At 46.1% G+C, this 27,183-nt stretch overlaps 1 protein-coding gene and 1 long non-coding RNA gene across 2 annotated transcripts in view; one reads left to right on the top strand and one right to left on the bottom strand.

Moving 5' to 3' along the window:
- The first annotated feature begins 184 nt into the window (after positions 1-184).
- Positions 185-2,876, top strand: LOC146008264 (uncharacterized). Its single transcript, XR_014444490.1, has 3 exons — positions 185-909; positions 1,002-1,071; positions 2,497-2,876. It is a non-coding gene; the product is annotated as an uncharacterized LOC146008264 (long non-coding RNA).
- A 2,064-nt stretch (positions 2,877-4,940) lies between these two features.
- The window catches only part of LOC146008266 (alpha-sarcoglycan-like), a gene marked incomplete at its 5' end in the record, with an annotated part of 44,874 nt that continues 22,631 nt past the window's right edge, over positions 4,941-27,183 (bottom strand). The window contains 5 exons of the mRNA XM_083147376.1: positions 4,941-6,553; positions 13,017-13,240; positions 18,264-18,290; positions 20,713-20,912; positions 21,115-21,274. Coding sequence (XP_083003502.1) covers positions 13,051-13,240; positions 18,264-18,290; positions 20,713-20,912; positions 21,115-21,274 — 577 coding nt within the window. The remainder of the gene's footprint in view (positions 6,554-13,016; positions 13,241-18,263; positions 18,291-20,712; positions 20,913-21,114; positions 21,275-27,183) is intronic.

Raw genomic sequence — 27,183 nt, forward strand, 5'->3', positions numbered from 1 at the left:
CACCCATCTAAGTACTGCACAAAAGTAGTGTGCGTTTGCAATACTATACGAGAGAAGAGAGGTAGAAAATACACATAACATTCCTCGTCTCCCTGTAAATCGCACTCTGGTATGTCGGACATGGTATAATGAGGGCATTGTACCCTGAGCTCCACCCCTTGTGATGACATGAGATGAGGATGATGAAAAGAGCTCAGTTTCTGAGAGAAGCCAATGCCAGCAAGGGAAAGATAGACCAAGGGTACTATAAACACAGAAGTTTGTTTAAAAAACAGTATTCACAGGACCTGGGTATGAACTGCATAGAAGCAGAAATCCACTCTACCTTCTGCAATGTGTAGAAATAGGGGCCCAAGGATCCCCTGCATGGATTTTACAGAAGCAGAGGCCCAAGGACCCACTGCATGGATTGTACAGAAGCAGAGGCCCAAGGACCCACTGCATGGAGTGTACAGAAGTAGGGGCCCAAGGACCCCCTTCATGGATTTTATAATACAAACTTCTTTAGGATCCTTTGCATGGATTGTACAGGAGTAGGGGCACAAGGACTCTGTATGGATTGTACAAAGGCAGACATTGGAAGGAATATGGAACATCAGAAGTAGAATGCCATCAAGAATCTGTGATGAAGAAATTTCTGCACACAGGTATATAGGATGCACCGAATTACCCCAGCCTGTCTTGATTTATAATATGTGCGACCACCGAAAATATTATAATTTTGCATACAAGAGTCTTTTTGGAAGTTTTGGACTTTGAAGATATTACAATGTAGATAGCTGATGTTAGCAACACGGAATCAAAACTGATCCACCTTTTCAAGTTTCCCCCTTCAAATCGCTGTCTGTAGTGACACCCTGCTATCTGAGGCGGCCTCATCTGACAATCAAATTCCCATAATACTTTGCGGTAAAAGAACAGTCCTCCCATTTTTATTTAACAATGGATATCCTTATTTCAACATAAAATATTAATACAATTATCATTTGTGATTTCCACAGGTTTTACTACTTGCTTACTATACTACTTGCTAAAACATGGTGATGGAGTTTAATATTCTCATTGTTTTAGGTAATTATATAAACCATTGTCAGGAAGCGTTACCAGAGGTTATGAAAAAACTTTGACAAAAAGACATTGGAGGAAATTTACTAAGATGTGTATTCTACTTCACATGTGATGTTGCTATGGGCAACCAATCAGAATCTACTTATTTATTTAGCACCCTCTAGAAGATAGTAGACATGATCTGATGGGTTGCCCAGAGCAACAGCACATGTGAAGTGAAATACACATCTTAGTAAATTTTCCCCATTGTGTACTGAGATATTGGTATACAGTTGATTTTCACATTGATATAAGCCAGATAGAACACTTTAACTATAATCTATTTTATTAAACTTTACACACACACACACACACACACATATACACATACACACATATAAATGTTACGGATTGTGGGCCAGATTCTCTAACCTTCAAAAGTGATAAAATGGAGAGTGATAAACAACCAGCCAATCAGCTCCTGTCTGACATTTTTCAAACACAGACTGTGACATGGCAGGTAGGAGCTGATTGGCTGGCTGTTTATCACTCTCCATTTTATCACTTTTGAAGCTTAGAGAATCTGGCCCTATGTGTGCACTATAAAAATAACTGTTAATAAAATAAATGTTAGAGAGAGAGAGAGAGAGAGAGAGGGGGGGGGGGGGTAGAAGACATATGCAAACATGGAAAACATACAAACGCTACACAGAAGTTGCTCTGGTTAGAATTTAACTATACGAACCTTTATTTAAATGAATGTTAACACAGAGCTTTTGCCTGTAAGTTCAAATGTATTTTCAGCGCAGCTACAAAAGCAGAGGATGGTCAAATTAGCTTTAAACCATAACATTTAGGGGGTGAATGTATCAAACATGACATAGAGAAGTGTCTTGTAGCAACCAATCATCTTCTGTCATTTTTTAAAACTGTGCTAGATAAATGACAGAAATAAGCTGATTGGCTGTTAGGGGCAACTGCTACACTTTGGCTGAGATTTCTCATTTGAAGATCCTCACATTTTTCTGCATTGTTATTGTATTACATTTACATGCTCATTATCTGGCATGGTAAGGGTTAAATTATCACAAGTCCCACAATTACAGGATGCACTAATGGGGACAGAGAACACACTGTAGCCTATTGATGTTGGAAACTCTCCATATGAGACCTTTAGATTAAAAACTTCTAAATGAAAAAGCTTTTTGTCACATTATACAGAGGGAACATTGTGTATGTCTGGAAGTGAGAGGGGTGTTATATAAACAGGAAGCATAGGGGGAGACAGGAGGAGAGAGGCGTCAATAGAAATCTTAATGAGGAGAGGCATATCTCAAAGGAGAGAAAAATCTGTGTATAGTAATATACAAAGCTGGACCAACTGAGAGTATAAATAATGGTGAAAAAAAAGGTATGTTTATTGACAATTTTCTTTTCTCTCCCACTCAGGGTTAATGATGAAAAAACATATAGGCAGGGAGAGTTGTGAGCTGCATCCAATCAGAGAAGAATCGGTTTACAGGGAGACGCGGGACAATGGCATCTACAGAGAAACAAAGACGTTTACAGAGAAACATGTAAGAGGTGTTTTAAGGAAAACTGAAGGGGGATTATGGCAATGCTACAAACAGAAATGAGGGGGTCTACAGAGAAATTAGATTTTCGGAAAGCCAGGAGAAAAGGAGACTCACAAGGAGATAGCGGAGGGGGAATTTATAGTTGTCAATGGGTCTGAAAAGTTTTCATGAGTCTGCAAAAACATAGTGGCATAGAGTGGAAGGAACTGAATATTATAGACAGGCAAAAGAGAGCTATAGAGGAATGATTGGGGGGGGGGGGGGGGGTATTCTCCTGATAGACAAGTGAAAGGGAGTTCTCTTTAGATAATTGAAAGGGGAAATCTTTAAAATGTAGGAGAACGGCTCTACACAGAGAGAAGCGAATTGAGAGGCTACTGAGGGAATTGAGAGCCTATTGAGAGACAAGAAAAACCTGTGTACATGGAGTCAGGAAAGACATAGGAAGAAAGGGTGTTGATCAGAGAGTCAAGCAGGAGCTGGAACTAGAAAAATAAGGGTATTTACAAAGAATTATTTAGTTAGAAAAGTAGAAGTCTGCTGAGAAAGGGGAAAGGGAGGTCTAAGTAGAGAAAAGACGAGATTTATAGAGAATCTGAGTTTACTGCAATCTACAGAAACAAACGAGAGATGATTTACCAATAGATGAAGTAAAAGTACATAGATATGGTAGGGGAGGGTACAGCGAAAATGGGTGTTGGGTCTACAGAGAATCAGGGGGGAAATTCTGCATAGTGTAAGGGATGTAAGATATTTAGAAAAGATCAGGGGCATTAACAAAGAAATAGGCATCAGCAAAGACGAAAAGGGCTACACAGAGTGGAACACTGCTACAAACAGGAAATAATCAGAATGACAGGATGAGAGTAGCATAGCGAAGCAGAAGCAGTGAGAGGAGCAACACAGAGAAGCACCAATCTGCATAGGTGATACACTGATACTGAGAGGTTGCTGCCAAAAGACAGGATAATGTAGAGATACAGGGAGAAAGACACATCAAGGAAAAGGAAAAGAACATCTATTATAAAGACAAAGACTATAGGAAATAAACAGAGGATATATAAAGAGAGAGCTACCGATGTGTACAGGAGGAGAGAAGGATACAGAGGGAAACAGAGAGTCAATAGTCAGAGAATGCTACAAAAAGGAAGGGGATTGCAGAAGAAAAACACTGTGAGACACAATCTAGAAAAGAACAGAGGAAAGAAGGTCAGGGCAAAAGAAAAAGAAGGTGCAGAAGAGAAGAGGACATGAGGTATGTTGAGACACCTTGATCTCTACTTAGAATAAAAATCACATGCTCTTAATGTAAGAGGGAATAGAAGAGAGCAAGCATCATTAGATCATTAGGTTAAGAAGAAGCACTGGAATAGTAATTCATAGGTACACAATATCGCAATCTAGAGGACAGCCACTGCTGTACCAATTTACTAATGTGGATTTATTTTAGTTTAAATTAAAACTATATCTGAACTTGAAGCACTAGAATAAAATGAAGATATATTATATTAGTTCTTAGTTTGCAAAATGTAATCAACATGTTAAGATGTACATGGTAATATTTGGGCTGGTAGGCATTTAAGTATCACCCAGTACAGCTTGAGCAGCAGCAATGGTCCTTAGTCAGCATTTAGGGGAACAGGTAGGTACCATTTACTAGAATATAGGAAAAAGGTCAATTGTCATTTGCTCCCATACATTACCAGATGTTTGCTCCAACCAGAAATACTGTATTGGACAGATAATCGTATCTGGCTTTAGCAATAGACATATACATAATAAACAATTGCATAAGGCTATTATTCAGTATCTTAATGTATTATATAATATGGAAAAACATGCGTCATTTGTAAATAATCATGTAATAATATTACAATAAATGCACTCCAAAATATGATGTTGTATTCTGTTTTACTATATTATGCAGTAGTGGTTGGATTTGACTATAAATAAATTGAAGATTTATTACTATCTATCTGATTGCTGTCTGTCTTACTTAATAACTTGGGGTGTATTTACTAAGTATTGGATGGAGATGAATTGAATGAAGATATAGGGCCAGATGCACTAAGCTTCAAAAGTGATAAAATGGAGAGGGATAAACAGCCAGCCAATCAGCTCCTACCTGCCATGTCACAGACTGTGTTTGAAAACTGTCAGGCAGGAGATGATTGGGTGGCTGTTTATCACTCTCCATTTTATCACTTTTGAAGCTTAGTGCATCTGGCTCATAGTCCCAACCACCTCTGATTGAGCAGCTTACCAACAAAAGTGTCATAGTCCCAACCAACCAGCTCCTATCTGTCATGTCTTTTTTCAAACACATGGGGAAATGCACATCATTGAGTGATACAGTACCAGTCAGTTATCTCCTAGCTGTCATATTACAGAATAGGTATTAAAAAAGAAAGTTAGGATTTGCTTGGTTGGTACTTTATCTCTCACCACTTTATCTTTCTCCATGCCTTAGTACATCTGCCCCTGGCAGGAGAGGAAAAATGTGAAACCAATATATGGCTGCTCATCGCAATTAATGTATTTCCATTGTCAATATGGTTGGACGTTACCTTGTGTAAGGATGATGCCCCAGTACAGGTAGTGTAGATATGGTGGTATATTAAATCTGCAATGCCACCAAGTAAAACAAGAAGCCCCCCCCCCCAGTGTAGCCATTTTTCATGGGGCATGGGGCATCCGAGGAGGAAACCTAGGAAGTAGGTGACTGAAACCTAGGAGGAGGTGAGAGCAAGTTGGAGGAACAAACACAAACTGTAATGTAGAGATTGTTCTAATCCAGATATTGTTGCTTGTTATTGTTTTGTCCGGCTCATACTACCCCTGTTTAAAACACATCAACACTTTACAACCCAAGAGGGGGAACTGGGTGTAAAGGAACATTGTTATTTAGGCAAGGTTTTGTGAGAACAAGTTAATGCAAAAGCAGCATACTGTACATGAGAGTGGCTCCCATCGCGCCGTCCGCCACTGTGCGCCAGAATGGGGCACGCGCACATCGAGACGCTCGCACGCCCCATCCTCGGCGGTGGACGTGCATGCATGTGAGATGCTTATGTGTCAATGTTGTTCTGTCCCCGCCCGCCAGATCGCCAACCTCCAGAAACCTGCGGATGGCGGTCTGACGGCAACACTGAGAGGGGGCCCCATATGTATACAGACCTGGACACAAGAGCACTTAGTATACTGTAGGGCATGTGCAAGTACACACAGAATACAATGATGACTTGTAGCAAACCACACATGCATGCTTGTTGTCGCTGCTTCACTAGGCATATCAGTGAATTTAGGCATTTTCTGTGTATACATCTTTTAAGCCAGCATTAGACTGGGGCATGAAGGGCCCACAGGGGAATGAAGTTATAGGGGCTCACTTTAGTGGTGTGGCCAGTCTCCAGAGGGGGTACGGCCATTTTCCACAGAAGTTTGGCTAAACAGTAGAGAGTAAATAGTATAGAAAACACTGCTAGTGCATGCATGATAATGTATCAGATCAATCATAGCAATGCACTAGAAGATGCACCACAGTCCTGTGTAGTGTGTAACATATGTAAAATGTATATAATTCATGTGCACAGTCTGGAATCTGATCCCTTTAATTGTAGGTGGCAGAAAAACACGCACACCAGGAGTGGGGCCCACCGGGGATTTTTCCTGTGCCCCTGTAGGCCAGTCAAACACTGTTTTGAGCAATGTACACACAATGTAATACCACATCTGCATCAGGCCTACAGTGTTGAGATGAGTGATTGTTTGGTTTAATTTGTTTTTTTTCAATCAGCTCTGATAACTGTTTATTGCAGTTAAAACACACACTACAATAATGATTTTCAGCTTCTTCTGTCCTGGAAGTATTCATGTGCCATAAACAGCCTCCTGACATCTGCTTCATGTAAGTATGTATGCTTCATAACCTAAGAAGAAAATGGAATTAATATAGCCTAAGAAAAATATATATATATGAGTAAACTGCAGGACAAAGAATGTTGCAACAATGTTTTCATCGGGAGTGGTATAGGGGTCCGACAGTCGGGATCCCGACAGTCATTATCCCGACGTCGGGATCACAACTGGCCGGACCCAGACAGTATGGCAAGCGCAACAAAGCCCCTTGCGGGCTTGCTGCGGGCACGGTGGCTCGCTACGGTCGCCACCTATTCTATTCTCCCTCTATGGGGGTCGTGGACCCCTACAAGGGAAAATAGCCAACGGCCGTCGGGAACCCGGCTGTCTGTGTTTTGACAGTCGAGATCCCGACGTCGGGTGAATGCCTGCGGGATCCCGACTGTCGGGACCCCGTCTGGCAACCGTCTTCATCAGGCTCAGAATCATTAATGGTGAAGAAACAAGAAAAAGCCAGAAAGTGGACATGGCGTCATTAAACCTTAATAATTCTCTACTACATTAATTGCCTCTCAGGCTGCATCTACACATTGCCTTTTCACAGGACGCAGTTAAACGTGATCCTGTTTAGAGGTATGAAGCTTCTTATGTCTACATCAGGGGTCCTCAAACTATTTTGCTCTGGGACCCCATCAGACAATACATATAATTTCAGGACCCCAGCAAGTTACTACAGAAGGTCATCACAGAACATGTGTAGTCAGCAAACAGCACATACATGGCAGCATTGTGGAGGCACAAAATGATGGGAGGAGTCAGAAATAACAGACAATCCAACAGATTTTTTAGACTCTTTGAATCGCTGACTGACATTAGAAAAGTCATCAGCCTGATGGTCAGCAATTCGGAGTCACACCCCATGCTGAAAAGGTCAGGACCCAATTTGGGGACAGGACCCAAAATTTGAGAACTGGTGGTCTAGACCCATCCTGTTTAGCAGGATGCAGCAGGCTTTTGTACGTAAGTCTTGAGTAAGCATTCTTCTAAACAGCTCCTGTTCGACTGCATCCTGCTAAAAGGCAATGGGCAGTATTCAATGACTATAATCGCGATGTGCAGCGAATCCTGTTTAGGATTCGCTGCACAGTCGCCGTGTTCCGGAGGGCTGGAGCCTTCGCTGCCAGCCCTCTCTGACACAGTATTCAATGCCGGGGGACGGCGGCAGGCAGGGAGATGGAAGTCTCCCTGCCTGCCCCAGAATGAATGTGGGGGGTAGGAGGGCTCCCCGGGTCCCAGGCAGAGCTAGCCGGGTACCGGGTAGGAGCCGCTAGCACTGCTCCCGATCGTGCATATATAATGATCGGGAGCAGTGAATATATGAATATGTAATGATTGTCTCTCGGCTCCCGGCCCCCTGCTGGTTGTTATGTGTAAGCACATTAATAAAAATAGCATGCCCCTTCAGATAATACAATTCCTGATTTTTTTCCGCCAATTTTTTTTTTTTAAACTCTATTTTAAAAGTTCACATTCCACTTCACCATGAAAAGATGGCGATTGCTACATGGTGACACACGGCGAAAATCACTTAGAAAGCAATTCGCCATCTTCTCATTGAATACACTGACAGAGACTCACATTGAAAAACCCATTGAAAAACCACAGCGAATTGCAGAGACTATCAGATGGCGAATTGTCCGTCATTCACTGTTCACAGACGGCGAAAAGTGCACGTTGAATAGGGTGATTCACTTTCTGACACAAAAAATCACCTTCCACCGCGAAAATAGCACAAATTCGCCGTGAAACATGGTGAATTGGCCTCATTGAATACTGCCCAATGTGTAGACGCAGCCATAGACTTACATTTGCAGTCTCCTTCTGCCAAACAGGTCCCTTTAAAAGGGACTTGTCAAAAGGCAATGTGTAGACACAGCCTTAGGGGCACATTTATCATGATCGCATTTACAATGCGATCTGGGCGTAATATTACCGCCCAGGATCGCATTGTAAAATGCGATCATATCGGGGCAATGTATCAATATTAAGGGCACAGGGACAGGGCTCCAAAAGGAGCCCGTCCCTGCGAAGCCCTAACCCGGAAGCTGGGGGGTCTGCGCATGCGCGGTTATGCGCTGACCCCCCTCCGACCCCGATCGGCAGTGCGATGTGTAGCCATAGGCTACAATGGGCTATCGCCGTATCAGAATGGCGATAGCCCAGGGGTGCGATGCCTGGCTGCCCGATGTTGATACATCGGGCAGCTTCGCATCCCCCATAGAAACCTATGGGGGACGCGGCCGGCGGCGCTGCAGGGAGGATCGCAGCAGGGATCGGAGATTCCTGCTGCGGTCCCCCTATGATACATTTAGGAGATACTTAATATTAATTATTAATATTTGCGGCTAAACCCCGAAAACGTGTGTTTTCGGGGATTTAGCAGCATATAAATGGGCCCGTTAGTGATGGAAAGTCATTCCTCCAGCATTGGATTTAGTGATCTCATCTATACATATGATAAAACTCTAAGGGTGAGATTTAATAGGAGGAGAGATTCAGAAAGTGAGAGATTTGGTAAGAAATCTCCAGTTTTTGTAAAGCGGCAATCATTTACACTGCAAAACCAGTTTGATTTTGAAGTGTAAATGATTACCGCTTTAAAAAACCTGTAGATTTTTCACCAAATCTCTCACTTTCTGAATCTCTCATCCCATTAAATCTCACCCTAAGAGTTGTGTCTGTGCTTAGAATTTCTTTAGGAATATAGTACTAGTATTTCTGAGCTATGAAGACAATAAGAAAATGTGTCAGTCTGATTGTCTGTCTGTTCTTTCCGGCATAACACAAAAACCACTGGATGAATTTGGATTGTGTTTTCACTATTTTATGACTTAGTGACCTAGAAAGAAACTGAGGTATGTATTATCTCAATGTGGCATCAGGGAGAGGAGCAATAAAGGAACAACCAGATGCTTTACACTCAATGGGGGAAATTTACTAAGATGGGAGTTCTATTTCAGAGGGGATGTTACTATGGGCCACCAATCAGATACTATCTATTATGTTCTAGAACACAGGTCTTCAACCTGTGGCCCTCCAGATGTTGTGGAACTACATGTCCCAGCATGCCCTGACAGTTTTGGCATGCTCTTATAGGAAAAAATGTGGCAATGCATGTTGGAACATGTAGTTTCACAACATCTGGAGGGCCACAGGTTGAAGACCCATGTTCTAGAAGGTGCTAAATAAATATTGATTGGTTGCCCATAGCAACATTCAATCTTAGTAAATTTCCCCGAATATGTGTTGCACTGAGCAATAACAGTCATCGATGAGAGTGAAGCCATGGTCAAACACAAGCATATGCATAAACTAATACCTCAAAAGGATATATATCCCTTATCCAGATATACGTTATCCAAATGTACTTTTGTTTTTTGTTTTTGCGAAAAACACTACTGGGGACATCTGTAACTGGCACTTCTGGGAATATGGTATGTAACTGGCACTAAATATGTGCAAGAAAATGATTGCTTGGCATTTAAATTCAGTGTCTGGGATAGCACACAAACTGTTTCATGTTTTGAAACCTTGTTTCATGCACAAACAAAATATACTTGTGTGTGTTTGATGTGTTTGTACAACATACATAGTTACATAGTTACATAGTAGGTAAGGCTGAAAAAAGACTTGCGTCCATCTAGTTCAACCTGGTATAGATATCCATTGCTGATTTGGTAGGTTCTGGTATTTTACAGACAAATTATATTTCTTATTTGTACCCATGGATGTTTTTCTCCAGTAAATGTCTGTCCAACTTTGCCTTGAACGCATTTAATGAGCCAGCCGTTACCACCTCTCTGGGAAGAGAGTTCCAGAGTTTGACTGTTCTGACCGTAAAGAAATTATTTCTACTAGCTGAATTAAATCTTTTTTCTTCTAATCTATACTCATGCCCTCGTGTCCTAGATTCCTTTCTAGTAGAAAAGAGGGTGTGTGACAGTTCCTTATATTGGCCCTTGATATACTTGTACATGTTGAGCATGTCCCCCCTTAAACATCTCTTTTCTAATGTAAATAGTCCCAAATTGCTTAATCTCTCCCCGTAGCTTAAATCCTCCATTCCCCTAATAAGCTTTGTTGCTCGCCTTTGGACTTTTTCTAATTCTATGATGTCCTTTTTATAGTGTGGGGCCCAGAACTGTACTCCGTACTCGAGGTGAGGTCTCACCAATGCTTTATACAGTGGTATAATTACCCTCGAGTCCCTAGTTTCCATTCCCCTCTTAATACATGCCAGAATTTTGTTGGCTTTTTTGTAGCTACATTACAATGGGCACTACATCCTAGTTTGTTGTCTATTTGGACTCCTAGATCCTTTTCAAGTATGGAATTACCCAGTTCCTCTCCGCTAAAGTTGTAACTTGCACACTGGTTGTGTCTCCCAAGGTGCATAACCTTACATTTATCTACATTGAACCTCATCTTCCATTTTTTTGCCCACTCATCTAGAATTGCAAGATCATTTTGAAGCATGGTGACATCTTCTGATGATTTGATGACTTTGCTAAGTTTTGTATCGTCCACAAAGATGGATACATTGCTGAGTAACCCTATACCAATATCGTTAATAAAAATGTTAAACAAAATGGGCCCCAAAACCGAACCCTGGGGCACTCCACTTAGTACCGGTATCATATCTGATACAGCACCATTCACAACCACTCTTTGTTCTCTATTACATAGCCAATTACCTACCCATCTGCAGATATTTTCACCCAATCCTAGGTTCTCCATTTTATTAATCAATCTCTTGTGTGGGACAGTATCAAATGCTTTAGCGAAATCTAGGAAAATCACATCTACAGCATTTCCATTATCGAGGTTTTTGCTAACCTCTTCATAGAACCCTAGTAGATTAGTTTGGCATGAACGATTTTTCATGAACCCATGTTGGTTAGCACTGAGTAGATGGTGATGATCTAAATATTTCTGGATACCATCCCTTAAAAATCCTTCAAATAGTTTACCCACAATTGATGTTAAACTAACGGGTCTGTAATTAGCGGGATCTTCCTTTTTCCCTTTTTTGAATATTGGCACTACCTCTGCTATTCTCCAATCTTTTGGTACTATACCTGACGATAGTGACTTGCTAAAGATATAATGTAGGGGGGTAGCTAGTTCATCCCTTAATTCCATTAATACCCTTGGATGAATCCCATCTGGCCCTGGTGATTTATTTGTTTTGAGTTTGTTTAGCCTCAGTATTATTTCCTTCGGCGTGAAATCCACAATGATATCTGGCTTATTTGTCCCGTTTGTGGTAAATGTTCGTTCCACAGTCTGCTCTCCCTTAGTAAATACTGATGAGAAGAACTCATTTAACAGTTTTGCTTTTCCCTTGTCCTCAGTAACACTTTTTCCACTAGTATCAGTTAGTGGGCCTATGTTTTCCTTAATTAAACGTTTACTATTTATGTATTTAAAAAACTTCTTTGGGTTGGTTTTGCTTTCAGTGGCTATGCACTCTTCATATAATATTTTAGCTGCTTTGATTACCCCTTTACAAGTTTTGTTTGATTCTTTGTATTTTGCGAACGCCTCCTCATTCAAGTTATTTTTATAGAATTTAAAGGCTCTGGTTTTATTGTTGATAGCTGACCTTACTTCTTTGTCCAACCATGGTGGCTTTTTTTTGTTGAATTTACCTTTAGTTACTTTAGGAATGTATTCAATAGTTAGTGAATCAAGCACCTTTTTTAGAGTATCCCACATTTCCTCTGCATTTTTTCCCTCCATAACCGTTTCCCACCCAATTCCTGTTAGGGCTTCCCTGAATAATTCAAAGTTCGCTTTTCTGAAGTTTAGTATTTTTGCAGATCCTTTTTGATGTAATTTACTGAAGTTGATTTCCAGTGAAACCATATTGTGATCACTGTTCCCTAATTGTTCAATTACTTTTGTGTTTGAAACTAAGTCTGTGTTATTTGTTAAAACTAAGTCCAAGAGTGCCTCATCACGAGTTGGAGTTTCCACCGTTTGTGTAATAAACTGGTCTTTAAGTAAGCTTAAGAACCCATTGCTTCTTGCTGATTTACCTGTTTCGTTTTCCCATTCAATGTCGGGTAAATTAAAATACAGATGGAGCCGGCCTCGCTCTTGCAGGGGATGGTGGAAGATTTGCAATCTGCCATCCCCTGCCAGCCGCCATCTGATCTGCGAAAGGGGACGAGATGCGCGCGCGTCCCCACTCCGACGGCGCTTCCCCTGGGTCCCCGCCGGCTTGCCGGCTGTCACCCGGGGTACCCACCGCCTCCCCGCTCGTCCGGCTAATGATAACCCTATCCGTTTCCCTGAAGCGGAGACGGACAGGGTTCCCGTCGTCCCGCCGCCTGGAAACTGAGACGCGCGTGCGTGTGAGACGCGCGTGCGTGTGAGACACACACGCGCGTCTCAGTCAGATGGAGCTTCCCTTGGTAGTCTTTTCAATACATTTTGAACTGTATACATGTATCTTCAATTACTACATACCTTGTTGAGCAGTTATGAGGTTGGTGCTGTGCATTTATTGCTGGGACAGGATAAGAGGAACACGGGCACTATCTCCTGATATCTCCGTCGGAGATGTTCTCTGTCCTGTGCGGACATTGAACATAGGAAGCGTGGAGAGAGGTCGTGGAACGTCTCTACTTGATGCCATGTGCCGAAGCTCTTCCGTGTTGGAGAAGATTGACTGCTGGTGAACTAACTGGATTCTATAAGACACACCAACAAAGTATTTACAGCACATTACTTTGTACAGTCATTGCATCGACACTCCGAATAAGGGATTTAGTCAAAATATCGACAATGAAAATCTAGAAACAAGGTCGACAGTAAAATGTTGACATGATCAAAATGTAGACAACCAAAATGCTCGACATGGACAGAAGTTTGACAGGGTAATTCGTTTGACAGTCAAAATATACAGTAGACACAGTCAAAATGTCGACAAGCCATGTTGACAGTCATAAGGGTGCATTTACTAAAACTTCTAAAAATGAAAAGAGGTGATTTTGCCCATAGCAATTAATAAGATTCTGTCTATCATTTTCCAGGATGCAATAGAGAAATGATAGACATAATCTGATTGGTTGCTATGAGCAACATCACATATTTTCCTTTTCAAAGTGCCAGCTCCTACTCAGTGACAGGAGCTATGTGCTGCACTGTGGCAATTCTAGCAGCACCTGGCTCCTGTCAGTGAGTAGAAGCCGGCACTTGCAACCACAGCATTCCCTAAGGGGCCTCCTACACCTAACAGATCCCCATATTAATAAAAACAGGTGTTCAGTATGCAAAGCCATGCCCCTCGGATGAGGCCACACCCCTTTTTCAGGGCACACAGGAGCAAGTGACACCCCTGCATGCCAGTATGCCATGTCACAGTTTTAACATGTTAGCAATGCAAAGGATGTGATACACTAATTGGGGTCGATATGCTACAAGATAAAAAGGTACACCTCAAAAGCATTAAAACTTATGTCGACCTTTTCATGTGTCAATCATTTTCATGTCCACCTGTCCCTTGTATCAACCTTTTTTCCATGCTGAAATTGTGCATGTCAACCTTTTGGTGTCGACCAAGACACTGTCAATCTAGACATTGTCGACCATATGAACCAATTGCTTTCCCACATGGTTTCCAGTTTTTTATTTTGGTATTAGTTTGATGTAGGTATATGTCTCCCTGGGATACGGTCAACGTGGGTTTAGGTCAACGGGGTCATTAGGTCGACAGGGCCATTAGGTCGACATGGATTAGGTTGACATTCAAAAGGTTGACATGGGGTTTTTCACTGTTTTTGAGCCGACATGTGCCGACAGGCGGTATTTCATGCCCTACCATCGTCTAGGGTGTGGTGGGCGAACAAAATAGTGTGCCGAGCATAGCGAGGCACCGAGCCCGAAGCATTGCGAGCGCAGCAAGCCATGCGAGGGGACACGGTGCACTTCAACCTGTGTCATTGTCGACTGGGTCGACATTTGGGTAGAAACACAAGTGAAAACCCCCATGTCGATCTTTTGACTGTCGACCTAACCCATGTCCACCTAATGACCCTGTCGACTTTATTATCCTGTCGACCCAACCAGTGGCGCCGGAACGGGGGGGGCGAGGGGGCAGCTTGCCCCCCCCAAAATTACTGAGGCGCTAATATAGGCGGGAGGGCGGGCGCAGTGGCTTCACTAGGCGAGTGCGGGGGGTGCGGCCCGCACCGGGTGTCACCAGTCAGTGGGGTGACACCAAAATCAGCCGTGCTGCTGCACCCCCCGCACCCGCCTAGAGACGCCACTGCCAACGGGAGACCCGGTCCCTGCATCTGCGCTCACACGCGCATAGGTAGCTGACAGCCGGGCAGACTGTATGTGCGCTGCCCGGCTGTACTAGTATCAGGAAGGAGTATTTACACAGATCTCCTGCTGGACCGCCGGGCAGCCAATCAGGAGCGGCTATCAATGCCGCCGCTCCTGATTGGCTGCCCGCCGGTCCAGCGGGAGATATGAAAATAAAGATTATCCTGCCGGAGACTACAGCCGGGCAGCGCACATACAGTCTGCCCGGCTGTCAACAATGAAAGACGCATCAGCACACAGGTAGGGCGGGCGGACGGACGGACGGACGGACGGGTGATGGGGGGGCAGGGTGCCATGTGCCCCCTGGGCCACTCTGCCATCTAGCGGTTTGTGCAGCTGCAGTCAGACTGCTACTGTCAGCAGCCGCAGGCATACAGGGCTACGAGTACGTCCACAGTGTGATACGGCCGCCTATGCATGGCAGTGCGGCCGTATCACAGACTGCTGATAATGGTGGACTTTCAGGGCTATGGAAGCCCTGTAAGCTCACAGTTATTACCAGTCTGTGATGCAGCAACACATAGGCGGCCGTATCACATTGTGGACAGAGTAGGATTAAGGGGGGATCACAGGGGGTAAGTACCCCAGGCCCCCCTGCCGCGGATTGAAATTGAATCACTGATCCGCAGCGCAGGTATAAGCAGAGGTCAAACTAGCAGTCAGGACCGCAATTAGCGCGGTACAGGTGTGGGCTCACTGTGAACAGTGACATGGCCAACCTGTACTTATCAGTACATCTGCGCTTTGTGCAATCCCCCATGACTTAAATGGATCGCACAGGCAGGAAGTCCCACTGAACGCTGCAGCAACTATGATAGTTCTGTGTGCTCTTCCTCTTCCACCTTCCCAGTGCCCCGCACAGTCTGACTACATTAGTGCTTCTCCGATCCTCCCACATGTGACAAGAGGCTGCTACAGAGATGGAGGCTGCAGCATTGGTTATTTAGAGCATGCAGGGTCCTCCCTTTGTGGGTCCTTTCAAGTTTGGCATTTAGTGCTCTGTTCCTACAGCTCTGCAATTAGAGGTAAGCACTGCAGAATGGGCTGTGATTGGGTGGAGAACAACAATGCTGACTGTGTCTGTCCAGATGTGGTGGTACTATAAGTTTCAGCATACTTTGTAAGCTAACTAAGCTAGGACTTGTAGTGCTATCACAGTTGTGAGACCCTAAGTATATATATATATATATATATATATATATATATATATATATATAGATATAGATATAGATATAGGACTGGTTGGCAGCGGCACTCGTAATAGTAAAGCAAATAATCACCAGGAGACTGGATGCATTTCCCACTTCGCAAACTATATATATATATATATATATATATATATATATATATATATATATATATATATATATATATATATATATATATATATAGTATCTCCTTATTTTGCCTTTTTTTAGGACTTTACTATGTATTCCTATTATAATTATATCTTTGGCCCATTATTATAATAACGTAGAAGTTTGCTTTGTATAAAACTTTGTATACAGTATTATTATATCTGCAAACATCTAATGATTTTGCCAACACCATACTATTATATGGTGAAGGAAATCATGCAGATTTTTATTAAAAACAATAAGCGTACTTTTATGGCTTATCATGTTTTGCATATCTGTAAGCTTACTTGCTAGTATGTTTACTGTGCAGTGGGGTGGCCATGCTTGATTGCCTGCTACTAATTTAAGGATCGTCCATTTCTTATGGGCCAGTGCCCTGAATTTGCCCCCCAGGCTAAAAGTTGCCAGCCAGCCCCTGGACCTCGTACATGGGCATATACTGAGGAACTCTGTCTGTCATGGACATTACATCTTCTCGATGCTCACTGGTTTATGTCCCAGGACTCTTTGGTCATTGTGCGATGGTTCAACTCTAGACATCTGCGCGTAATAGTAGTAGTAGCCCCCCTCTGACCTGCACTTACCTGCCCCTTCTGACCTTCACTTACCTGCCCCCCCTCTGACCTGCATTTACCTGCCGACCCTCTCTGACCAGCACTTACCTGCCCCCTTCTGACCTTCACTTTCCTGCTCCCCCTATCTGACCTGCACATGCCTGCCAACAGCCCACCAAAACCTTTCCTAAGTGTGTGCTTGCAACCGTGCCCCTGCAAGTGACAGCCTGCTTTCTTCTGCGTATGCCTGACACCATGTCCCTGATTCCTTCTCTCTCCCCCTTCTCACCCTGAGACCCTGTCTCTCTTTCTCATTCTCTCTTTTTCCAGGAAACCCTCTCACTCCCTTACCCCTGTATTTCCTCTACCCAATGCCCTATTTGTCTCCGACTCTCCTGTCCCCTAAGATCATCATAGTGACAACCGAATGGGGGGGCCCTAATAAAATTTTTGCTATGGGGCCCACAGAGATCTAGTCTCTGGCCACATGTATATGCCGCTGCCCGGTGTATAATGCCCACGTGTATATGCCGCTGCCCTGTGTATAATGCCCATGCGTAAATGCCGCTGCCCTGTGTATAATGCCCATGCATATATGCCGCTGCCCTGTGTATAATGCCAACGTGTATATGCCGCTGCCAGTGTGTATAGTGCCCGGGGGTAACATATAGCAATTTAGGGGGCGCCAAAATGAGATTATATCTTGCCCCCCCCAACCTAAAAACGTTCCAGCGCCCCTGGACCCAACCCTTGTCGACATAATGTCGACCTTCATGCATGTCAACCTAGACACATGCCGACCTAATGGTGTCGACCTAATGACTGTCTAACAACTTGCTGGTGACCATTTGATGCACACCCATAAATGTGGTTTCCTCTGCGAGGAAATTAAATTGCATGTGCCTGTGGGGAAGAGAGTGATGTGCTGAAATAAAGTCAGATTACATAGCACTGTGGGCGGGATGTACTAACGGGAAAATGCGGTAAAACACCCGCTTTATCGCATTTCCCTATGTATTAAAACCCCGCCGCCCCGTCAACGCATTGTAGGGTATCGCCACCCCCTGGGTGGCGATACCCTAAAGAAGCCTATGGGCTTCTTTCGCCGCCCACCGTCCGCCATCCGCGCGCCCCCCCCCCCCCCCTCCCGTCCTCCTTTGATCTCCTCCTCCCCCTCACAGCCGGGAGGACATCCGGTTTCAGGGGGGAGGAGGAGACGCAGGGGGATGCTGGCAGCCGCCGGGAGGTGACGGAGATCCCTGCAGACCAAACACAGGTATCGCGGGGGTCTCCGTCACCGCAACCCGATGCTAGCCGCATATGTTAGTACATATGCGGCAGCATCGCGGCGGCTGTTACGCGAAGGGCGGCGATGTATATTAATACATCCTGCCCTGTGTCAATAAGAATACTAATATAACATGATGCACACATACAATGAAAGCATAAAACACACGCTGTCTATAACTTACACTGATGTTTCAGCATCTCTCTTCTCTCTTAAAATAAAAATGAAATGTTTTATCAATATTCAGCAAAAGTGGTACATATCATTTAGATTATCTAGTCTCAATATGCATGAACACAGGTCTAAAGTGGCCATTATCTCTGGGCCTTTATGCAGTATACACATGGGGCGACGGAGCCTCCATGCTGAGCAATCTACTGTAGCTCAGATCGCTCAGCATAGATCGCTCAGCACACAGTGATGCACCAGTGCTGTTCACTGACCGATCTGGTACGGCCAATGTTCTCTGGTGAGAGAACACTGGCGATGATTAGATTTCTACTGCATGCAGGATAAATCTAGCCCACGGTGGCGACACGACCCGTGTGTATGCCCCATTATTCTTTGCACTCTACACATTATAATAATTTTACCACATGCTCTCAGTATGCTAGCATTGCTTTGCTCAGGATTTCTGTATCTCCGAAACACAGCATCCTGGTTATGTGTTCCTCTTAAACTGCCTTCTATATAATGCATTTTCCAATACTTCATTTGTGATATAATCAATATTGACTGTCCCATGACATGATCAAAAAACCCTGTCTTTCTCAAGGGGTGCGTGACGGGGTCCCAACAGTCGGGATCCCGACAGTCATTTACTAGACGTCGGGCTCCCGACTGTCAGACAGACGAGTTCCCGGCGGCCACCGGCTATTCTCCCTCGTGGGGGTCCACAACCCCCATAGAGGGAGAATAGAATAGGTGGCAATAGAGGGAGAACAGAATAGGTGGCGAGCGTAGCGAGCCACCGCGCCCACAAGGAGCTTTGTTGCGCTCGCCATGCTGTCTGAGTCCGGGCAGTCGGGATCCCGACGTCAGGTTAATGACTGTCGGGATCCCGACTGTTGGAACCGTATACCACACCCTTTCTCAAGATCTAATTCTCCAGCACTACATACCTACAACATATGTTATCCCAGCAAAAATACCTTCAGGATGACCTCAACACTACCTGTTTTGTGATGTGACCACTACCACTGCTCTCTCACGATGGGGTTTGCTAACGTGTTAGTTGTGTGTGTGCTACATAGTACTTATACTAAATGCTATGTATTCCTCAGCACTGCTTTGCTTACACTGATTCCTGCTGTTGTGTCCATATGTATTGCTTCCAATAAAGGTATCCTATAACATTGTCTACATCCCATTGGATACCTCCACACTGCCCCACCTGCCTTTTAGTGAAGCTGGCAGAAATAGGAGATCTTACAGGGAACTGTAGGTGCAGGGGTGCCGAGAGGGAGGGGGAGCAGGTACTAATTACCCGGGCCCAAGCTTGCTGGAGGGGCCTGGCAGGGGCACTGGTCCGACACCCCCCCTTTCCCACTCCATCCCTTCTAGGCAGCTGCAGCACACACCTACAGCATGTGCTGTAGCTGTGTGCTGCTGCTGCTGCTGAGGTGTGTGGGGGGGGGGGGGGGGCAATAACACTCCACCCTCAACTTTAGAGTGTTTTTCACCCACCTTAACATTTTTGGGCATGGCCCAATTGTGGGAAGTGGCCACACCTCCTGTTATTGGGCCCCCCCCCCCTCCCGCAATTTTACCGGGGCCCAGCATTCCTCTCGGCGGCCCTGTGTAGGTGCACTAGGAGGGGGCATGCTCAAATCAAAACATCAGCACTACTTCTACCAGTGAATAAAGTCCAATAAGATCCACCGACACTGTTACCTTTATGATATGATACCCAACACTTTTTCCCTCAGCCCTGCCTCCTTCAATAATAGATAGACTCCACATGCGTACGGCTCATAGTATGCATGTGTGAGCCCATCCTGCGATGAAATTCAAGGGATTATTTAATTGCTGACCATATGCAAGTCCATTGACAGAAAAATGGCACTTGGGGGTGGTAACCGGCCATTTTCGGAGATTGTCAGGGAAAATGCAGGCGTGCCCAGACGTTTGAAGGGCAGACATGTGACATCAGCTCCGGCCCAGATCAGCCTGTTTCTATCACACCCACTGATTAAGTCCTGGGCTATGCACAGTCTGCACACAGGGGGGAAATCATATAATGGTCAGCATCTTGCATATGGATTTGCTGCTAATCGCCAATTGGTGTATCACAGGGAAGGATTTTACTCTCACTGGGCGGCAGGGTGACCAACTCATCCCTTTAATCCGGGACACATATTAATTACACAGGTTCTGTGGCAGTTTAAAACCAGGTGAAATGGAGTCTTGAGGTGTGGCAGTTTAAAACCAGCTGAAAGCCAGCCACAGAACCTGTGTAATTAATATGTGTCCCGGATTAAAGGGATGAGTTGGTCACCCTACTGGGCAGTGATTACCTGAATACTGGTTCCTGCAAATTAGCAGAGTACCGATCAGTTCTGAATAACCCCTATTGTCATTTTCTCGTATAAATTCCCTTAAAGAGCATATAGAAAATTGCTGTCAACACTTACACCCCTTCTCTGCGGCAGCACATGATATAGGACAGCAGAACACACAGGAGCACAGCAATTAGAGAAGGAAGGAGCAGAGTGAGCAAGTAATCCGAGAGGTAATGAGTTTCACCTAAGTCATCGGAAGGAGGATTAAATTCAACTTTCCATTCAAGAGGCTCAGAATTATATGGTGTAGGAGATGGTTCTGATTTATCTACCTGTAATGATATGATGGAGTGAAAATAAGTACATTTATTTACATGGGGCTTAGTAATATAGATATATCCCCCCATCCCCAAGAATAATCATGCATTTGTCCCTGTCTATGGAATTGTGATACCAGAAAGTTTGGGAATCACTGCCATAATTGAGTTCCTAAGCCATCTGTTGGTCATACCTAGTACTACACCTGATACTCACCAGGCTTACATTGCACCAATCTATGCTGAAATCAAGTTCTTGTGGAATCATGCATAACTCTGGCTTCAATCCTGCTTGACACTGCTGTCGGAACACTGGACTCTGGGTCTCATAAAAGCACTCCGGAAAGGGGACAACCGATCCCACCTTTATGAACACCCTGTAAGGAAGAGGCAATTATGTCAAGTACTTGGTATAGTGTAACCCACCCTTTAACCCTTAAAGGGACTTTTGGTTACCAATAACCTTATCACAAATGTAAACACACCCTTAACCTGCTGTTAAAGGGGTGTGCCTATTGAATATCATCAGTGCCTCCACCCAAGTATGGATTAACCGTAGGCCTACTTGGGAATGCCTATTGAATAATCTAGTAAATTTGCCAATATACATATGGAGTTAGTGTATCGGTCACCCTAATACAATACTCATACACCTGCCTTCCTAGTCATCCTCCTGGTTCCATTAAGAAATTATCCTGGGACACTCATTGACATGAAAAGAGGATTTTGGTACTTACCGGTAAATCCATTTCTCTGAGATCAGCAGGGACCACTGGAATCACTTCGGGTATTAGAGCTGGGAATGCTGGGAGCTAGGCACTTCTTAATATTAATTAGGGGATACTGGCTCCTCCCCTCTAAGACCCACAATCCCCCAGTGAGGAAATTGGCCCACCAGAGGAAAGGGTTACAGAAAAAAACACAAAAACATAACCATACATACAACACGCAGACACCGGACCGGGCCGCAACAGCAACCACAACAGGCAGAATCCAGCAGCCGGGCGGGTGTCCAGTGGTCCCTGCTGATCTCAGAGAAATGGATTTACCGGTAAGTACCAAAATCCTCTTTTCTCTGACATGCAGCAGGGACCACTGGAATCACTTCGGGGAGGTTCCAAAGACCAAGCCCCGGGTGGGAGAGTGCTGAGGATTCTGCAATACCAGACGACCAAAGGTCGAGGCCGAAGAGGCAAAGGTATCGAACTGGTAAAATTTCACAAACGTGTTTTTAGACGACCAAGTGGCCGCTCTGCACAGCTGAGAGATTGAAGCCCCTCTCTCAGCGGCCCACGATGTACTCACCGATCTGGTAGAGTGCGCCGTTAAGGAGACAGGAGGCACCTGTCCCGCATGAAGATAAGCACTACGGATCGTCCACTTGATCCATCGTGCAATTGTCTGTTTAGACGCAGGCCAACCCCTGCGGAAAGCGTCATAGAGCACAAATAAAGAATCCGATTTACGTATAGACCTGGTTCTATTCACATAAATCCGAAGAGCCCTGACCACGTCCAATGAGGACTGTTCCGGAGAATCTCCCTGAAACGCCGGCACCACGATAGGCTGGTTAATGTGGTATGAGGATACCACCTTCGGAAGAAAACCGGCCTGGGTGCGTAGTTCTGCTCTATCCTCGTGGAAAATTAAATACGGAGGCCTACAGGACAGAGCACTAAGCTCTGATACACGGCGAGCTGAGGCAAGGGCTAGCAAAAGCACTGTCTTCCAGCACAAGAACTTGAGTTCCACCCTGTCCAGTGGCTCAAAGGTTTCAGACCTCAAGAAAGCTAGTACCAAATCCAGATCCCAAGGAGCTGTGGGAGGTACGAAGGGAGGCTGGACCCGCAGAACCCCCTGAAAAAAGGTTTGCACCTCAGGCATGAGAGCCAATCTCTTCTGAAAGAGGACGGACAAGGCTGAGACCTGGACCTTAAGAGAACCCAGTCTCAGACCGCCGTCCAACCCTCTCTGTAAGAACAACAGAAGGCGGGACAAACTGAAGACTCGGAATGGCCAGCCCTTAGACTCGCACCAGCACGCATATGAACGCCATATTCTGTGATAATGCGCTGCTGAGGCGGGCTTTCGGGCCCTTAACATCGTAGGAATTACTGGTCTTGGAATTCCCTTCTCCCGCAAGACCTCGGTCTCAACAGCCACGCCGTCAAATGCAGCTGTGGCAGGTTCTGATGAAAGAAGGGTCCTTGCAGAAGAAGGTCCGGTCTGAGGGGCAACCGAACTGGCTCGTCTGCCAGTAACTTCTGGATGTCTGAAAACCATGTTCTGCGAGGCCACCAGGGCGCTATCAGAATAGCCTGCACTTGTTCCCTCTTGAGTCTCTTCAGCACCTGGCCCAGAAGTGGAAGTGGAGGGAACAGATAGACAAAGCTGAACTCCCACGGAGTTGACAGAGCGTCTGTCGCTATGGCCTGAGGGTCTCTTGTGCGTGCCACGTATGCTGGTAGCTGATGGTTCCCTGAGACGCCATCAGGTCCACCTCGGGAACTCCCCACCTGTCGGTGAGTTCCCGAAACACCTCGGGGTTGAGAGACCATTCGCCTGGATGTAGGTCCTCCCTGCTGAGGAAATCGGCCTCTAGATTTTCCCGACCTGGGAGGAATACCGCCAGCAGAATTACTCCTGACCGTTCCGCCCACTGAAGGATCTTCCTTACTTCCTTCATGGCCATGCCGCTTCTCGTGCCGCCCTGCCTGTTCACGTATGCGACTGCCGTGGCATTGTCCGATCTTATCTTTACGTGCTGCCCCTGAAGGAAATCCTGGGCCTCCAGCAGAGCATTGTATATGGCTCTGATCTCTAACACATTGATGGACAAGTGACTTTCGTGAAGGTCCCACCTGCCCTGGAGACGGAGGTGAAGTACTACGGCACCCCAGCCGCGGAGGCTTGCGTCCGTCGTCAACACAATCCAGTCCTGGACTGCAAACCGACTGCCCTCTACCAAGTTCCTCCTGTGTCGCCACCACAGTAGGGAGTGTCTCGCTTCGGCCGACAAGCGGATCCTTCTGTGAAGATTCAGATGCGAGCCCGCACCCTTCCTGAGAAGATCCCACTGAAACGGTCTTGAGTGGAAACGTCCCCACGTCAGAGCTGGGAAGGCTGCCACCATCTTCCCTAAAAGCTGCGTGCACAGGTGAAGGCTGATCTTCTGTGGAAGTAAGACCCTCTGAACCAGGAGCAAGATTGCCTGGATCTTGTCCTCCGGTAGGAAGATTCTCAGAGACTCTGTGTCTAGCCAAAGACCTAGAAACAAGATCCTCCTGGATGGGACTAGAGAGGATTTCCTGAAATTCATTATCCACCCCAGGCTGGTGAGCGTCTGAGTAGTTAACCTCGCCTGACTCTCCAGTAACTCCTTCGTTGGAGCCTTGATCAGGAGATCGTCCAGATAGGGGATTATGGTCACCCCCTGACATCTGAGGTATGCGATGGCCACTGACAGAGTCTTGGTGAATACTCTGGGCGCTGACAATAATCCGAAGGGCAGAGCCCTGAACTGAAAATGATCCCGACCGATGGCAAAACGGAGAAAGGCCTGGTGAGAAATCCAAATCGGGATGTGTAGGTAAGCATCCTTGATATCCAAGGATATCATGTACTCCCCTGGTTCCAACGAAGCAATCACTGAGTGTACTGATTCCATCTTGAATGGTTGATAAGAGACTAACAGATTCAAAGGCTTCAAGTTGAGGATGGGCCTGACAGACCCATCCGGCTTGGGGACTACAAAGAGGGTTGAGTAGTACCCTGTGTTCCTCTGAGCTGCTGGAACCGGCATGATGACCTGAGCCTCCAGCAAGATCCGAATGGCCTCTAGCAGGCTCGTTCTCTTTTCCTGAGATGTTGGCAGAGCCGTTGTGAAGAATCGTACCGGAGGAGTGGAATCAAACTGAATTCGGTACCCCTCTGAAACGACCCTGCGAACCCAAGGATCCTCCGACAGGGAGAACCATTGGGTTCTGAAGGCCAACAGACGGGCACCTACCGGTAAGCTGTTGACAGAAGCTGGTAAACCGTCATGCCACCGGCTTCTGCTGGGGCTTAGGGTCCTGGACTCTTGGGGCGGCCTGAGGAAGGGCCCTGGCCCGGGAACCTCTGGATGACTGGAAGCCTCTTCCTCTGCCCCGAAAGGGGCGCTGAGTCCGAAAGGACTGAAAAGACGGACCTGCGAACTGTCGCCTAGGAGGAGGAGGAGCTGCAGACGGCAGGAAAGCCGACTTCCCCCCCGTCGCCTGTGAGATCCATTTATCTAATTCAGGCCCGAAGAGGATGTCCCCAGAAAAGGGAAGACCCTCAACAGCCCTTTTAGATTCCGCGTCCGCCTGCCAGGAGCGTAGCCAGAGGGCTCTCCGCGCCGAAATGGCGCTTGCTGAGATTCTAGAAGAAATTAAGGATACATCCTTAGCAGCTTCCCCTAGGAACATAGCAGACTCCTTAATGTGTTCGGCTAGGCGGCGTAACTCATCCATAGGCATGCCGGCCTCCAACCCCTCGATGATTAACTCCGCCCACTTGACATTAGCCCTATTTACCCAGGCCGAAACTATTGCCGGTCTGAGTTGAGTCCCTGCTGCTACATAAATGGCCTTGAGAGTCGCCTCCATCTTCCTGTCTGAAGGGTCCTTCAAGGCCGAAGCTCCAGGGACTGGCAGAGTGGTCTTCTTGGATAGTCGGGAAACTGAGGTGTCCACAGGCGGTGGAGTTTCCCATTTGCTTAGGGCGGCCGGCTCAAAGGGATACAGAGAAGGAAAACGCCTAGGAATCTGGAACCTCTTGTCCGGGTTCTTCCATGCCGCCAAAAGCTGATCCTGAGTTGGACAGGGAAAGACCACTGACGTCTTCTGAACCCCGCCAAACAGATCAAACTCTTGCGGCTCTGGCCTAGGGTCCTCCGGTAAACGAAGCACTTCCTTTACCGCCATAATAAGAGCCTCTATACCTAATGGCGTCGGCTCTTCCTCAGGAATGGCATCCTGAACCTCTTCCCATTCACCATCCTCCATTTCATGAAATGGATCCTGCTCCTCCTCTAAATCATCCTCAACAATAAGAGCCTGATAAGGCCGCTTATTGCTGGATGTGGAGGGCCTCTCTGGTCTGCTCATGGAGCTAGCTAACCCCTCCACAGACCTTGCTAGGGCTGTAGCCCAAGAAGGCTCAGCTCTGCGAGCCAGCGCCAATTCAGATGTGAGCTTGGACATAGTACCTACCAAGGTTGAGGCCCACTGGGGCGCCTGAGCCCCCGCCAGTGATGCAGATTCAGCACCTGAACATGACTGACAAACAGTGGCATTTCCCTCAGCTGTGTATTGAGAAAACTTTGCTGTACAAACAGTACAAGCAAAAACCTTCTGAGAGGCTTTGGACTTGCCCGTCATGATCCCTGCTCGCCCGGTCCAATAACTGCGTGCGATACAGGACCACAGTTTCACACACACACACACACACACTGAGTACAGATACACCTCTCACAAGCCAAAAACCTCAGGGTTCTGTGAGACCTGGAGGAGAATGAGCTCTGTTAACACAAAGACCTATACAGCGCAAAGCACTGTATATGTCAGCACATAACCTTTACAGAGCCTTCCAAGCTGCAGTCACCTGTGAACAGGAAAGAGTCAGCCTTACTGTGTATCTGCATAATGGCCGCGCCATGCCCGCCTCCGTTAAACAGCATGCCCCCTCTCCCTCATACCTAGCCAGCCTGTGCAGACCTGACAGCGCCCAGAGCCACCCGCTTGCTAGCGCTCCTCCGTGTACTGCCTCCGGCAACTCAGTTCTGCCGCGTGGGACCTGTAACACGAGGACGCGCCGTCCGCAAGATGGCGGCGCCTCACAACGCTGCAGGGAACAGCGCACAGCGCGGCAGACGGGGAGCAGGGGACGGCGTGTGGAAAGTGCGCTCAGCGCAGTACTCACCACCGGAGGCCTCCCAACTTCGTGACTGGCGTCCCCTTTGCTGGAGGGGCGGCAGGAACACGGAACACGTGCAGGCAGGTACCTTTAGCGAGGTCCTGACTGACGACCTGGATATCCAGGGGCGTTGAATACCCGGACCCACACCTTTCAATAGGTGGGGAAGGGATTCACAGTTAGCTACCAAGAGAAAAGAACTCTTGTAAAAAAATAGAGAAAAAACTTGAAAATGTGCAGGAGCAGAAAAACTGTGACCTAACTCCCTGGCACAATTTTCTCACTGGGGGATTGTGGGTCTTAGAGGGGAGGAGCCAGTATCCCCTAATTAATATTAAGAAGTGCCTAG

The sequence above is a fragment of the Crinia signifera genome, chromosome 6 (assembly GCF_055691185.1).
Source record: "Crinia signifera chromosome 6, ASM5569118v1, whole genome shotgun sequence".
Taxonomy (NCBI): Eukaryota; Metazoa; Chordata; class Amphibia; order Anura; family Myobatrachidae; genus Crinia; species Crinia signifera.